General features: G+C 39.3%; 2 protein-coding genes across 3 annotated transcripts; one reads left to right on the top strand and one right to left on the bottom strand.

Moving 5' to 3' along the window:
- Nucleotides 1-952: 952 nt before the first annotated feature.
- On the top strand, nt 953-7428 carry minpp1b (multiple inositol-polyphosphate phosphatase 1b). Its single transcript, XM_067487686.1, has 7 exons — nt 953-1718; nt 2687-2878; nt 3144-3338; nt 4040-4137; nt 4679-4809; nt 5029-5162; nt 5668-7428. Exons 1-7 carry the CDS (start codon nt 1322-1324, stop codon nt 5919-5921), a joined length of 1401 nt encoding a protein of 466 aa, XP_067343787.1. The 5' UTR covers nt 953-1321; the 3' UTR covers nt 5922-7428.
- Nucleotides 7429-8592: 1164 nt separating this feature from the next.
- Nucleotides 8593-14973, bottom strand: atad1b (ATPase family AAA domain containing 1b). Of its 2 annotated transcripts, XM_067487690.1 has the most exons (10): nt 14864-14973; nt 13694-13903; nt 13369-13467; nt 12685-12805; nt 11688-11888; nt 11470-11576; nt 10395-10484; nt 10256-10306; nt 9720-9850; nt 8593-8927 (listed from the first exon to the last, which is right to left on the bottom strand). In XM_067487690.1, exons 2-10 carry the CDS (start codon nt 13865-13867, stop codon nt 8807-8809), a joined length of 1095 nt encoding a protein of 364 aa, XP_067343791.1. In that variant the 5' UTR covers nt 13868-13903; nt 14864-14973; the 3' UTR covers nt 8593-8806. The 2 variants fall into 2 exon arrangements, with proteins under 2 accessions (XP_067343791.1, XP_067343792.1); XM_067487691.1 differs by lacking the exon at nt 11688-11888.
- Between the last annotated feature and the right edge of the window lie 1848 nt (nt 14974-16821).

The raw sequence follows: 16821 nt of genomic DNA, 5'->3' as shown, positions 1-16821 counted from the left end.
TTAAAACAATATTTATTTATTCAGTTTTTGTAGCATTAAATTACACTGTCACTGTTCTTTTCCCGGTTGGTTCACATTGGTTCACATTATTTTCACTTGACGTCTTCGATTAATTAAGTTAAAAAGTTCAGTTTTGTTACCATGATTTTTCTTTCTCTTCTATCCTGTAATTTCATAAAATCTGTAGTACTAAACAAACGCATAGTTAATTATTAATCAAACGTTTATGTAAACTGTGTGTGTGTGACATAGGCAACAGTGGAGAGGATAAACTCCCTTCAACGGAAGAAACCTCCAGCAGAACCAGGTTCAGAGTGGGCAGCCATCTGCCTTGACCGTTTGGGGTGAGTGGAAAGTGGAGAGAGAAAAGAAAAGAGCAACAAAAAGAAACAACAAAACATCGGGCAGGTTGGTAGGACCAGTAGCTGCACACTGGAAGACACACAGCTTCAAAGTTGGGGACACCTGCAGAAAGGGACAGAGAGAGGGGGACAGAGAAGGAGAAAGACAACTGTGGGAGAAAACACACAAAGTTAATGTCAGCTTTAATGCTGGATGCCCTGCCTGCTGCAACCCTCCATTTTTATTTATATCTAGGCTTGGAACCAGACCTGGTGGGGAGGGATTCAAACCTGCAGCTTTCTACATCCCAACCCAATGCTGTAGCACTGAGCCACCTGATTATAATTTGACTAATACACTGTTTTAATTCTAGGCATTGTTCTTATTGTCCTACCCAGTCAACTTCTTTCTTTAACATTCGTTCTGCTGAATTATCACTGTTTTGACTGTTTTCATGTTTTATTGCACTTGTCTGCCTTTTCATAGACCTTTAAACCATGTGTAAAGCGTTTTGAATGGCATTGATCTGTGTGAAATGTGTTTTATAAATAACGTTTGATTGATTGCTCTTTAATCTACAATAAAATGGCAAGATGTGTCTGGATTAGATATGAATGTGAGCTAAAGCCTTGTTTAATCTTATTTTGAAAGTAAAAACGGGAACTTTTGTTTCATTTCAGCTGTTATTTTGCTTTACATGAGCGGAAACTGTTGTATATATGACGGATCATGACGTGAGCGATTTAAGGCGAAATGTAGTAAAGTTACGGATTTATAACAAACTCATAGTACTACTGTACCTGCTTTCATGTTTGAATTTTGAAAATTATATGATTTTTTGTTGTACTTTTATTAAAAACCGTCGATTAAAAAACTCCCGGAACCTTCTTGATCGGCCGTGTCGGAGCGTCATTGAACCCGGAACATCAACAAAGCGAACAGAGGCGGCGGGTGTCTAGTCGTCCTGATTCTTGCTGAAATGTTCCCCGTTTCTTTGCCCACAAACAGCTTTCTGGTAGCGGCTCTGAGCCTGCTGCTGATCCGCATCTCCTGCTCCTCCCTGTCAGTCCCGGACATCCCGCACATTGCCGTTTATTTTGGAACCAAGACCCGGTACGAGGAGGTGAATTCGCACCTGCTACGCGACGCTTTATCCGTGAACACCTCCGTTCTAAAACCTCCGCCCACCGAGCGCTGCTCCCTGGTCCACCTGACCGCCGTCATCAGGCACGGCAGCCGATACCCGACCGTTAAGAACATCCGCAGGATCCAGAAACTAAGCGAGCTGGTCCGCAGAGAAGCTTCCAGAGGCTCTGAGGGCTGGCTGCGGGACATCCAGAGCCGATGGCAGATGTGGTACACAGAAGACATGGACGGTGAGAAAACACAGTAAAAATGACTTAGACAAATAATATTTCTTGTAGAGGAGCAGTGTTTCAAAAAAATCCACAAAACAAAATCAAAAATGGAATTTCTGGTTTATTTATTGTACTTTAACTTTCCTTGACTTCGGAACTGGAGTCGAGCAGTGTTAAATTAACGTGTTTCAAGACACGCACCTGTTCACAGCAAATGTCAGGACAAAAACCAAACATGAGGTCCAGTGGCCTAACTGTAGACCTCCACACATTAGGATCCCAGGAAACCAGTGGACAAGTCTAAACTTCTCAGTCTAGACTTATCAGTAAAAGTCCATCAACAGATGAGAAGGAGGTTTTTCTGAAACCACAGTGTTACTGAAGTGACTATAATGTTTCTGTAAAAGTACTGCAGTATTTCTTTAGATATTTCCAGTAAACGTTAGTGGGACAGCACGTCTCCTTTATTCATACAGCATCTGACTTAACACAGCACGTAGCATTTCAGTAAAACACCTGGGACGTTTCTGTAAAAGAGTTTAGAGTATTTGTGTTAAACGATTTTTGAAATTGCTGTAGTATTTTGGAAAATGGTTCAGTTAAAGGTTCTTAAATGCTGCTCCAAAAATTCCTCTTGGGCTTCTGAGATTTTACTGAAAAATTATTCAGCTAAACCACAAACTTTTTATTGAAACTGTTATTTTAAAATCACAGTACTACTCCTAAAAAAAAAAAAAAAAAAAAAAATCTGTTACAATATTTTCATACATTTGAAAATATTTCTAGAAATATTCTTGCAAAACACGCTGTGATAAATGTCAAAATCTGAATAAACTGTTGAAATATTCCTGAAAATACTACAGTTAATCAACTCTGTAAAAGCTCTGAAACATTTTCTTGTGAAACTGTATTTGTCTAGAAATTCCTGACAATCTAACTGTTAAAGATTACTTTTCTTTCATTAATCATGTATCTGTGGTGCTCAGGTCAGCTGGTGGCAAAGGGCAGGGAGGACCTGCGTCAGCTGGCTTGGCGTCTGGCCACCCTGTTTCCCTCTCTGCTTTCAGAGGAGAACGTGAAGATGAGAAGGATCAGTTTCCTGACCAGCTCTAAGCATCGCTGTGTGAGCAGTATTGAGGCCTTTCAGGAGGGTCTGCAGCAGCATTGGGGACAGCACGGTGAGACTGAGCATCCTCTAGACTCTGACGTGTACATGAAAGCTACAGGTTCTGGACTCGTGGTTGGACTAAAGACAGTTTAACACCTCAACTTGTGAAATTGACAGGCATTTTCTCTAATTTGTGACGTTCAACCAACAATACGGTGAATTTATGAAAATAGCATTCAAATCAACAGAACAACTGTTAAGTTTTAGCCTCTGGTCCATGTGGAGGCAGAGCGTATTGGGAGATGCAGTCAGTCAAATTATGTGTCTCTGCGCAGAGTTTTATTACAGCCACGCTGTGGATGATAAGCTGATGCGTTTCTTTGAGCATTGCCGTGGTTACATGGAGGGAGTGGAGAACAACCGCACGGCGCTGCTGGAGGTAGAAAAGTTCAAACGAGGGGAGGAGATGGAGGCAGTGAGGAGGAGGATGGCTGAGAGACTGGGCCTTCCTCAGCACCGCCTCACACCAGGTGAGACACACAAACCGACAAACAACTGTAAAGACTGTAACATCTCAGGGTGTAATGGTGCGTTCCATTTACCTGGGGAAGTTGGAACTCAGAAAGACATCACAAATGAGTTGACCACATTCCAGTTCTAGCCAGGTTAGTAACAGCAGTTCACAAAAACACACTAGCTGGTATTTTGTGCGTAAAAATGCTGTAGGAGCATCTGCACAGATAAAAGTGGGACAGTACTATGTTTACAACTGAGTTAATGAGACACAAATAAGACAACATGTTAACAATGCTGTATTAGACAATTTTCACTCTGCTTATGAACGGAGCAGCTATATTTGAGTTTTGGACTTGACTTCAGGAGACGTCCTGTTTACAATTTGCAACTAGGAACTTGGAAATTTTGACTTACAAGTAAAAATAAAATGCACCATTAGAAATGAGTTAGTCTGGAGGTGGGGCTGCAAATGATTTAGATGTTTCGATGCAAAAGTGTTGAACTTTAGACTAAAAGGACTTTTCAGAACGGTCCTCAGAAACACAGTAAAACAAGCCTGTGCTCCTGTCTTCACGTAAGGAACAGATGGTTCTTTGATTAAAACATATTTTATATTTTTGATTAAATTCTCCCTCACTGCAGCCTTGATGCTCTTAAGCCATTTTTAGTACAGTAATGTTCTATAGTGCAGTTTGTCCCTATCTGTCTCCTGCAGATCTGGTCGAAGCAGCGTTCTTCTTGTGTTCCTACGAGCTGTCCATCAAATCACTTCACTCTCCGTGGTGTTTCTTGTTTAACGAGAGCGACGCTAAGGTCTGTCTGCCTTACTGTGCCATTAATATACACTCACTCGCCACTTTATTAGGTACACCTGTAAAATCTATTGTGATCCATTACAGCAACTCTCCCATGAATAATACTTTTACAATGTATTCCTCCTTCTCTGTTTTTAAGTTGAAACTGATATGATAATTCTACTTTCTGTTTATTATTGAGGTCATAGTGAAAAAGCAGAATTCATGGCAAACTTGCTGTAATGGATTGCGTAGATTGTACGGTTGTACCTAATAAAGTGGCCAGTGAGTGTACATATGACATATTTTGACTGTTTATTTACGTTCGTGTACATTAAGTTGTATGTTGCAAGATTTATTATAATTCAAACTAATATTTTATGGATATTACACTTTATGTTACAGTACATTTTAGACATGTTAATATTTTATCATGTTAAAGTTTGATTTAAGCATATAAAGTAGTTTCAAGTGAAGAATATGCTGGTTTAGATTATAGAGTTAGGTTCCTATCATTTGTGTATCAGAGATGAACTTTGTTCTGCTGTTCCTGTCTGCAGGTGTTGGAGTACAAGTCAGACCTGAAGCAGTACTGGAAGCGTTCTTACGGTTATGCCATCAGCAGCCTATCCAGCTGTCCACTTTTTCATCACGTATTCAGGACGCTCGACAAAGCAGGACGCCCCCGCAGGTTGGTGACACGGAAACGTAAAAGTTTGTGCGGCATCCAATCAGAAATGGTTTAACTGTAACATCTGTAAACCCCTGTTGGTGTCCTGTATTTGATTTAGTGCTTGTGTGAATTGAGTTTTTCAGATTAACATAGCTCTCTGTAAACTGCTGGTGAGTCATCAGGACAACAGAAGTACTTTTTAATAATGTTTATCTGGGTGACTATGATTTCCATCAGGTCCACTGAGGCATCCCCGGAGCCTGCCTCCATCTTGGTGGGTCATGCTGAGACCCTCCTCCCCCTCCTCTCACTGCTGGGACTCCACAAGGACAAGACCCCACCCACTGCTAACAATTACCAATCACAGCATGGTATGAAGCTCCACTTCTACCCTGGCAGCCAATCAGAAACAAGGATGTGGTGTAAAAGCAGAACCATGCATAATTTTTTTCACCTATCAACAGTAATAATAAAATTAGATGGAAATGTAGACATTATTTATTTCCTGTTTAGAATTTTTGATGAGTTATTTGAAAAACAGGACTGAGTAGTGTTAACAACAGAAGTATTTTTAGTGCTAGTGTTACCTGTAGTCATATCAGATTGAAACAGAAAACACCAGACATTGGATTGTAGCAATTGGATGATTTTTTCTTTTTTTTAAAGAACCAATGATCTCCTGGGACTGAATTACATCATATTACATTTCTTTGTCTTGCTCAATGTCCATAACTATGACAGACCAGATCCTGACATTTCACCAGGGTTAAAATGTCGTCGGTTCAATGCCTTAAATTGTGACGGACTATGTTGGTTTGTTTGAGATAAAAACAGAATTTCTCTCTTAGTATTTTTCTGCTACCTGTCGTGTCTCAGGTAGAAGTTTCCAGACCAGTCGGATTGTCCCATATGCCGCAAACCTCCTCTTTGTCCTGTATGACTGCCAGCGAGGCCCGCGGCTGCAGCTGCTCATCAATGAATCTCCGGTTCGATTCCCAGGACTTGAGACAGAAGATGCCCCGCTATACCGAGACGTCCGGGCCACATACCGCCACCTGCTGGATGGCTGCGACTTCCATGGAGAGTGTGAGGGGAGAACTGGGGGCCGAGGTCCTAACACTGAACTCTGACATGACAGGAAACAGGTACTCTAATCCAGTAAATACCAGTAAAACCACAGAACCCAGTTCAAGCATGAAGACATGACTCCTTTCGTCAACCACAGCCTTAATCCACGAATCTATCAGTGAAAAGTGGCAGTGTTGAGTTCTTCTGTCTGTGCTCCGCATATTAAGATTAATTGAATTTTATTTCAAACTACCAGGTACATACTTTAAGTTCTCAAAGAAGCAGGTTCAGTGACTTTAACATAATGTTAAACATTATGACATGATTTACTATGGATTTGACTTCCTTTGTGCCTTTTAAAGGTTGGTGATTCAGTCAATAGAAAATGTACTAGAATATGGGGAATTTTTCTGAGGGATGGAGACTATCCAAAAAAGTAAACCACAATTTCCCAAAAAACATTTAGCATTTCAAAATACTCAAAAATACAAAATAAATGCAATTACAGTTTTAATCACTTTTGTGATTTCCAATATGGCCACGTGTTATGGTTCCAGAGGAGTGGCTCTGAGCTCGTCACTGCAAATCCCATTGTTTTCTGTGGAAATGCTTTTGTAAGGTTTTTTTTTTGGCATTTGTGTCAATAAGACATTATGGGTAGGTGCTAGTTGAGACATGAGGGAAGAGATAAAGTTAGGCTAAGCTTCTTGGCTGGACTCAAACCCAGGATGCTGCACTCAAACCATTTTACTATCCAGGTGATCCTACGCTTTTGTGTTTTGTTTGTTTTTGTTTTTTCTTTGTTTAAGTAGCTAAATGGTTATTGGTGCAGTAAATAAATGACTCAAATGACAAAAATAAGTCAAATCAAGTTTTATTTATGTAGCCCAAATCACAAATTTGCTTCATGGGAATAAATCATGGGTCTGTTTTACAAGTGACATTATGTGGATAAAAGTGAAACATTTAATGAATAAATCAAATAAATTTTAGTTCCATATCAGTGTTATACATCTTAACTTTGTCTGAAAGGGTTTTACAATCTATAATTAATCAAAGGAGAAACTTAGTGAGTGCTGGGACCTGTCACCTTTGCTGTGGTCCATTAGGAATCCATACTGTGTTTTTGGTGAACTGACCCTTTAATCTTTAACTCCTGACTGCTGTAAACTTGAGGGAGAATGGAAATAATTTATTGATGACGCTACAGGGTTTAATCAGGAAGCTTTATGGTTATTTATTCACCTTTTTATGATCGTGTGATATTTGAGTTTCTGCTGATTTTGACTCCTTTCATGACATCAGCTTTCAATAGATTTTTTTGTTTGAAAGGAGTTTGACAATAAAAACAGAATCTAAACTGATTCTGTTTTGTCTATGGGATAGGCGTGGGATTATTTCTGTTATTTGGGTAAACATCTTTATGCCTGAATACATTTAAAATGTTTAAAATTGTTTTATTTTGAAATGTTATCAGGTTTTACTTGGTGCTTTGAGTATTTCTTGTGTTTTCCTTAAATATGCCAAATGTTTTTAAAGGCTTTAATAAAAGTTTTTCGGTTGAAACAGGACATGGACTCTCCTCAGTTTGTATTCATCAAGGGAACTTTAACTGTACAACATTTTTCTTTTTATTAAGAAAAACAAAATTTTTAAATAATAAATCACTGTACATAGAATATAATGGAAAAACCAATGACAATTGTATCACATTTACCCTTTACAGTGGGACTAATTTAATAGACTACTTTTACTATTAATTTAAAAATTAATTTTAATTTCAAGGGTTTTGTTCACTGTAAGGAAATTAGTTTGAGAATTTTGTTTTGGGATAAAGGTAGTATTAAATCATAATTACCAATAATGTCTCTTTAAAAACAAACCTACAAATACAGTTAAGTGCAACATGTTTTATCCCGTTACTTTCTTTTTTTCCCTCCATAAACCAATTTATTCCATTCACCTTGTACAAATGTTCCTTGATCATCAGAAGGAAGTTTAAAAAAAAAAGAAAATAATAAATAAAAATATCAAGAAATGTTTAAAAAAACAAAGTAATATAATCCCCTGCTTCTTCATTTATAGCTTTCTGAGTGATGGTGGAAGGCTGCATTCATTCTTCCACTTTATGCAGAGCTCCAGTGGCTGATTCATGTATGATTAATGGATTCAGCACTAATTCACGAAAATTAAAAATACTAGCATGTATGAACTGTCGTACAAAATACAGATGGACACTGTTATTAATGATTGGAACATCTGTCCACGCATCTATGGTGCTGAAACAGTTGGATTTTAAATAATGTATTCTTAAATTATGAGATGATGCACACTTATAACAAGAAAGAAAACGGGATTCAGCAAAAAGTCAAGACAAACCTAAAGAATTGTATATGTTCAACATTAACTACAATCTGGATGGTACCATTGTTCTCAGGTTTTGCCATGTAGCTGTGATGGCTAATAACACTGAAAAGAGGAGAGACCTAAACTGTTAAAGTGCTGACTGCTGAAGCAGTTTAATGGTGTAGGATAAGTACAGAACTATGGAGGACATTAAAACCTCCAAACTCTATTTAGACAAATAGCTTTCACTGTCTGTTTAAGGCAGTCACAAGCTAGAAAGCTGGAAATCATATGGTTCAAAGAGGACACTCATTTGTCTGATCTTTAAAAAGAGTCTTTACTATATGAGTTTATTTACAACGGAAACAGCAGTAAAGCACAAAAAACCAGTGGCGTACATGTTTTTAATTGCTGTTTCTGAAAGTCTGATCATTTGATTTTAAATAATAAGAAAAAGAGCAGTGGCACATGAACATACAGTATTTAAACAAATGTAGAAAAAGCCGTTTGGTATTTACACACTGAGCTGATGAATGGTTGGGGAATCGAACCTGTAACTGCAGTCCAGGCTGAGTTCATCCTGTGATCAATATGCTTGTGTTCAGTCCAGAGCCGCATGCAGCAGGGCACAGTGTCCACCTGCTGATTTAGATTTCTTCATCTTAGTGATCGCCTTCTGAAGGTCAGACTGATCGATTGGACGAATGGAGTCCTCAGATGGACTGATAAAGACAGGAAGAGCGAGAGAAGTTTAACACTTTATTATAAAACATTTAACATGAACAATAAATGAAGATAAAATATCACTATATGCAGACGATATGATGTTTTATGTTCATAATTCAGATAATGTCCTCACTCGAAGTCAAATGATCAGACATCCCACGCCTCCCAAGCTGTTCTGGGAGTCTACCTGATGCAAACCCCACAATTGATCATACAAATGATCCGAAAATTATGATTTTTAAAGTTATTTAAAACTGTCAATCTCCCACCCGGAGACCGAGCAATGGTGTGACATCACAGTAAGACTAGGTCTACTTTTAAGCTGGGTATGTTCAAAAATGCCCACGTTGATAAACCTTCACCCTAAACCCTAACCCAAGGACTTTCAAGTTATGGCTTTGTTGGAGCAAATCAAGAAATAAGCAAACAGAACTTACATTCAGACAAAGGTCTGATTGCCACCATTAGCAATATGACAGCCTTTCTACCAGAGCTCTGTGTTCCCGAATAACCCAGCACTACACTGAGGGCTTAGAGAATGACAAAAAGCATACATGAAGCTGGGCAAGTAGCAAACCAGGATGTTGAAGTTGCCCCTTTTACTCCTATATTAAAAAATAACTAAAAAGGCCAGAGTACAAGCGCTATAAAACCTCAACTATCACTACACTACAGTCTCCCTGCATCCAACTGTTCCATCAATTCAAGCAGAAGAATAATTCCCCTAAACACTTACTCGATAACTCAGTTTGGTTCACACATCATACTATCAACTTGTAGCCATGTACCTGTTGTTCTGAGAGTGGACGAATTCTCGAACACAGAGCAGTGCTGCGTCTCGACACATCTCTCTGAGGTCACTTCCTGAGAAACCGTCTGTTTCTTTGGCAACACCGAAGAGGTCAACAGACGAGTCCACCTGCAATGATCAATCAGTGTGAAGGTCACATCTGGAGGTTGGGTTTTGTTTTGTTCTGCAAGTAAATCCTTTTGATGTTGATAAGCTCAGTAAAACCAGGGAAAAAAACTGTGTGGAATCACAGACATCCCTATGATGTCACACAGCCACTGCAATTTAAAGGTAGTTTGTCCACATACTTATGAAAATGGGAGTGTATGAATAAAAATGGTTTTATTTCCAACACTTTGGCGTAAACTGATTTTATGTGTGATCAGTGCGGTTTCACTTTCTGGTGGAACAGATAAAAACCAAACATAGATAAAGTAACCAGAAAAATAATCACCATTGTTAATTGATTTAAGATAAAACAATAAAAATCCACCTGAATGAATCCATCCCAGAACCAGCCCATGATAAACTTACATTTTCATTCTCCAGAATCAGTTTGAGGATCTGCTCTCTCTGGCGAATGCTCTGTAGAAATAAAAACATTAAGTGTGTTTTTTTTCCTGAGTCTGTGATATGGTGGAAACCAGACATTTGTATTTTCAGCAAAACCTACAGGCTGGTTGATGTGGAACCTAGTTGGCATCCTCCTGAGAATAGCAGAGTCCAGGTCCTGAGGACGGTTAGTGGCTCCCATTATGATTACCTGATATAGACAGACACTTGCTCATTACTACAGTAACATCCCATCACCTGTTAGAGCTGTTGAAATTATCAGATACTGGTTTTATTATTATCATCCCTGTTCCTACAGTTTAGTGCTCAGTGTTCAGGCTGCCTTAGAGGGGGACTGGTTCCACAGTGGTAGAGCATTAGGGTGAGATGGAGAAGGCCAAAGAATTGAATCCCATCCTATCAGGTGTGACTGGTTAAACATTATTGTGATATTACTATGATTCTAATGCAATCATCACTCAACTTTCCAACCATTTTAGTATTTCTTATATACCTGTATTTTATTGTGTTCATGCTCTTCCTCACTCACGCTTAATGCTCACTTTAACAGGACTCAAAGAAATCATACATTTAAGGTTATTCCCCTTATATACATCACATAAACCAACATGTAAGATAACAAATATAATATATAATCAAGATTCAACAAGACAAAACTGTACAGTACGGCTGTACAGTGTCTACACTGTGTTCTATAATGTTTTTATCACTGCCACAACTGTGAAGTGATGAACTTAATATAACTGAATTTTACTGACAAATCTGCCACATCAGCACCACAAGAAAAACTATATGAAACAGGCATTAATGGCATCATCACTCTAAGAAATGTATATCTTGTTTTCCTAACACAAATGGGTATACAGTAACAATAGTTACGATGTTCCCATCATTAACTATGTGCAGTTGAGTTTACCACAGGGATTTTGTTGGCATGCCTGGTCAGGAGAGATTCTAAATATAAGAAACCTTTTCAAACACAAGAAGACACTGATAAATCTGACTCTGTGTCCAGAAACATTTGAAATACAGTTTAAGCACAAAATTGTCCACACAAACATTTGTTAAATGAGGCCTGTGGAGTTTTGTCTGTGACTACTTAACAGAAACAAGTCCAGTGAATTACAGTGTCTCAGGGACACTAAACTCTGGTGTGTAGTGATGCTCAAACTGACCTGGCAGTGATGGTCAGTTTCCAGTCCGTCCCACAGACTCATGAACTGAGCTTTCATCATGGCTGTGGCTTCGTGGTCTGAGCTGGAACGGCTCCTCAGGAACGAGTCTAAGGTAGCAGAGGAGTAATTTGATTTTTGATCTGGTACATGAAACGCAGACCTCTGTTATCATCTAACGGTTAAAAATGTTCAAACATCTGTGTGTATCGATACGTCACCGATCTCATCGATGAAGATGATCGACGGCTGCAGCTTCACAGCCAGTGAGAAAACGGCAGCTGCGAGTTTCTGCGACTCTCCGTACCACTTGTCCGTCAGGGTGCTTGGCTGCAGGTTGATGAAGCGAAACCCTGCTTCCTTGGCCGTGGCCTTTGCAATGAGTGTTTTCCCACAGCCAGGGGGCCCATACAGCAGCACACCTGTTACCATGACAACACAGGGAAAATATTGTCCTCTGTACAATATTTTCCCTATTCTTTCTTCCTCTACATTAATTTTATTATTCCTTCCTTTTTTGCATTCGTTTCATTTCTTCTTATTTTTTCTTTCCTTCAATACATCTTTTGTGGCTTCTTTCATTTACTCCTCCATCTTGTTTTTTTTTTTTTGTTGATCCTTCATACCTTTTCCCCTGTTATTCTTTTTTTTCTCTCCAGCATTTTATACAGAAAAGCATTTTTCTTCCTCCTTATTTTCTCTTTCTATTCTTTTCTACTATCGAGGGCGGCTGGAGCTCAGTTGGTAAGGCAGTCGTACACGGACCACAGGGTCAGTGGTTCAAATCCCCGGCCCGGCTATATGTGGAAGTGGGCAAGACACTGAACCCCTAACATCCCATTCCCATCCCCAGCTACTCAGTGCCAGTCCAAGCCTGGTAGAAATTGGGGAGGGTTGCGTCAGGATGGGCATTCTGTGTAAAAACTGTGCCAAATCAACATACAGACAATGATCCACTGTGGCAACCCTGAACTCACGGGATAAGCCGAAAGGACAAAAATAAATAAATAAATAAAATTAAACATTTCTTTCCTACTATCCTCACCCCTTCTTTTGATCCTGCTTTCCCTCCCATCTCTTCTGTGAAAGAGGTAAGAATTTACTGTAGCTACTGGTCTTCCCTTTTTTGCCTCCATTAATAATTTCTTCTGCTCCAAATCACAGACGTTATGAATGAATTAACAACATACTAAACATGATTCTCTTTGTGTTTCTGACCTTTGGGGGGCTGCAGCAGTCTGGATCCCTGGAACAGGTGTCTCTTCTGAACAGGTAAAATAACTGTGTCCTTAAGCTCTGTGATCACCTCGTCCAGACCTGCAATGTCTCTCCAGGTGATCTGCAGCAACAGAAGTGTTATTTTTATTGTCAACCATTATAACTGTCACAAGATTAACAAGCTGTGACAAGCTGAAATCCATGCAAGAAATAAGTTAAAAACAAAAATTGCTCATGTCGAACGAGGTAAAGCCACTAGTTTCTAAAGAGTAATTTATTTGTTCTACATCATATTGTTTGCTTTTATCGTTTCCAGCAGCAACAAATGTTTTCATGTTAATTGCAAAAATAATTTAATTAACTTTTTTTGTGGTTCCACAGCTGTCAAAAGTAAAAAGAAAACAATTTCCTTTCTCAGAAAGGAAATAGTTTCCCATACAGTTCTACAAACACTGTAATTTTACCTTTATTAGCAGCTAACAATTTACTAAAGAATTACAATTCCTTTAGAGATTTTCAAGAAATCAAAGACCAAAAACTACCAATGGTTTGCATCCCTATAGATATTGTGAATGCGTGTTAAATATGTAAATTCTCATTTGCCCATCAACAATTATGCTTGTATCTTTTATTCTCTGTGAATCTGTTGTGTAGAGAAAACAAAACATCATTCATAAACACTACCTGCATACTCAGCGGGTCGACCAGGTGAGCTGCGATGCTCATCTCGTATTCAGAGAGCTTCACATTTTTAACACCGATCTGACGCATCAACTTTTCTGCCTGAAAAACAGAAAAAAAAAAGTTTTTCTTTAGAGCTTGCTTAGCAGCTGCTGTGCAGCTTTCAGTGGCATCACATTACCCTTGGATAACGTAATTGAACTGGCTTTATGTGTTTTGAATGAATAACTGATACAGCAGTTTCGTCCTGTCCAAAGACAGGACTAAATAGATTCATGGTTTTAGTACTGATCAACCTCCCTGGTCTCTACAGATCAAGCTATATCACCTGTTTCTGAGCCTCCACTTTCTGCTTCCGGGTGGGGTCGATGGCGTCCACCATCCACTTGATGGTAAAGTAGGTGACAGCTCCGAATATGGTGAGACGGAAGAGGAGGCCGATGACCTCGTTCCTGCCCAGAGGGCGGGTGATGTTTTCAGCCGGGACCTCCCTCAGCACCATTGTTAGGATACTAAGGACAGGAAACACAGACCCGGGCTGCACACACACAACAGTGACTGGGGTTAACGATGCAGGTCTCTTCACTAATACTAAAACACAAGGTCAGAAATACACTCAGTCTGAAGTCAGTCTGAAGAAAAGAAATTGTCTTCATTTATAATATTTCTTCACTTTGGAGTCGTTACCTGGATAAAAACTAAAACACACAATTGTTGCATTTTGGAGACACGCCAAATCGACAAGCAGCTCCTGTTATATATTTTATGTTTTTCAGCTAGAATATAATGGTTTTGTATTGATAAGACACAAGAAATAATTGTGTAACTTGGGTTTAGTGAGATATTGCCATGGCGACAGAAGGTTGAATATCAGGACAAGTCTGGGTTGTTACAGATACCAAAAAAAAACCAATTGTTCTGATTGTTTCTCATCTTCAATTGTGATCCAGCAACTTTCACTTTCTAACAAGGGAGGAATTTACGTTCCATTGCACATTGACAGGTGCTGAGCAAAGCAAACGAGGTGTCAGTTTTAATCGGATTCAAAGGCAGCTCCAGGAGAACAGTTCCTGTCTTATAATCCTGAACTTAAAAAATGCAAAATTGTAAAAAAAAAAATTGATAGGCGTTTTGTAACATATCAACTTATGTGCATTATTTCTCAAAAACACCTACTCTTTCAATGATAATTACGCTGTAACTATTCTTTATCTTTCAAAGGGAGACTCCGTCGGGCCCCTGCACGCACCCTGAGCACAGTTTGGGGCCCTCCAGTGCCGGTATCATAAAACTGACATACTATGCGGGCTAGCTGCCAACTTTAGCATTAGCTTGACCTTCTGGGCTCTACGGCTGAAACACAGCTGCTTTTCAACGGACACACCGAGAGATTTCACCGGCGGTAAACACCGCGAACACCAGCCTGCACTCCTTTAAACTGTGACAGGGAAACAAGGGGAAATCTCAATTTCTCCGGTAGAATGTGACAAACTCTCACCTGCTTCGAACGCGTCAGGCGGCTGAACGTCTTCTTCTTAGTTGGATTTAGCAGCAGTCTGCAACACACTTTAGGAAATCACTACCGCCACCTGCTGCTACTTCAATAACAGACAGTGGTAGGAGGTAACTAAGTACATTTACCAACGGATTTTACTCGCAAGTACAATTCTAAGGTTCTTTTGAGTTCTTTTTAAGTATTTCTTAATAAAACTTTTTATTTTTTCAGATTATTAAACTACAATTTAATGACTTAATAAATACTGAATGTATAATATTCTTCTACTTTCACTTTTAGTATTTTAAATATTGTATTTTAATACAAAATCTTTGTTTTCTGCAGGAACATTATTTATGAGCCCCATGTGGAACAAATTTGAACTACACTGGACATTCATGTAATCAGCACTGAGCAAAGGATTTGAAGTCCCATGTTTGTTATCTGCTTTGAATGCCAATGATATCCTAATTTTGTTTTGTCCTTTTGGCTTATCCCATTAGTTCAGGGTCGCCACAGCAGATCATTGTCCGCATCTTGATTTGGCACAGTTTTTTTTTTACACCGGATGCCCTTCCTGACACAACCCTCCTGAATTTCTACCAGGCTTGGACCAGCATTGCACAGCTGGAGAGGGGAATGGGTTCAGTGTCTTGCCCAGAGACCGTTCTAGTCACATATAGCCGGGAACCACTGACCCTGTGCTCTGTGGACAACTGCCTTTACCAACTGAGCTACAGCCGCCCCCCAATGATATCCTAATCTTTATTATTATTATTCTGGCTTCCATCTTCTGTCCATATTTGGCGCCTAACTACTGCTGCATACTTTCAGCCAGAAGCACCTTTAAAACTTCAAAATGTTCAGCATATTAAGGATATAATATAAAGGATATTATTGCCTTTATATAGCTTTATAATATCTTTTATACTTTAAGATTTTTATACTTTTATACCTTTTTAAATTGTGATGTCATTTGTGCTGTCATCAATGACTTATTTTCCTTTAAAGTTTTTAAGGCTAACTACATCACTACATCCATAAATCTCCTCTTTGGTCCTCCACTAGACCTCCTGCCTGGCATCTCCAACCTCAGCATCCTTCTACCGATATATTCACAGTCTCTCCTCTGAACATGTCCAAACCACCTCAATCTGTCCTCTCTGACATTACCTCTAACACATCTAACATGAGCTGTCCCTCTGATGTCCTCATTCTTGGTCCTATACATCCTTGTCACTCCCAGAGAGCTTTCTCTAAATCTACGAAGACACATTGCAACTCGCTTTGACCTTCTCTGTACGTCTTCTGATAGCTCTCAGTTGGTAAGGCAGTCGTCTACAGAGAGCAGGGTCAGTGGTTTGATCCCCGGTCCTGACTATATGTCATAGTGTCCTTGGGCAAGACACTGAACCCCAAGTTGCTCTTGTTAAGTCAGCTGAGCACCTTGCATGGCAGCCTCTGCCATCGGAGTGTGATTGTGTGTGTGAATGGGAATCAATATTGTAAAGCGCTTTGGATAAAAGCTCCAAGATCTTGTTAAACAAACTAGTCAGAAACTCTACCACCACATCTCCTAGACACTCCTATACCTCCACAGGTATTATCATCAGGATCAACTCACTTTACTCTTACTAATCGTTGCTACTTCCTGCTCCACAGTAGTCACCTATTCTACTCTCTGTTCATTCATCAACTCTAAACTTTCAGCTATTTCAGCAAAAACAGCTTTTTTCAACTTTGCTCGGAAAATCCTTTCAGCGCCGAACCATTCAGTGCATTTTCTTCGTGAAAATGCTTTTTCTACGTTTTTATTATTAATTTATTATTTTGTATGAAACTCTCCGTTCGTCGTAACCTGCACGTGGCGCTGCAACACAACCAGTGAACATAACATGTACGCTTTCCCATCATCATTACCAGTTTCTCATCACACTTAGTATTTTCAATTAAATATTGTT

This window comes from Channa argus, chromosome 20 (genome assembly GCF_033026475.1).
Source record: "Channa argus isolate prfri chromosome 20, Channa argus male v1.0, whole genome shotgun sequence".
In the NCBI taxonomy this organism is placed as follows: domain Eukaryota; kingdom Metazoa; phylum Chordata; class Actinopteri; order Anabantiformes; family Channidae; genus Channa; species Channa argus.
The sequence above is the reverse complement of the archived record's forward strand: the minus strand, read 5'-3'. Positions and strand labels throughout refer to the sequence as shown.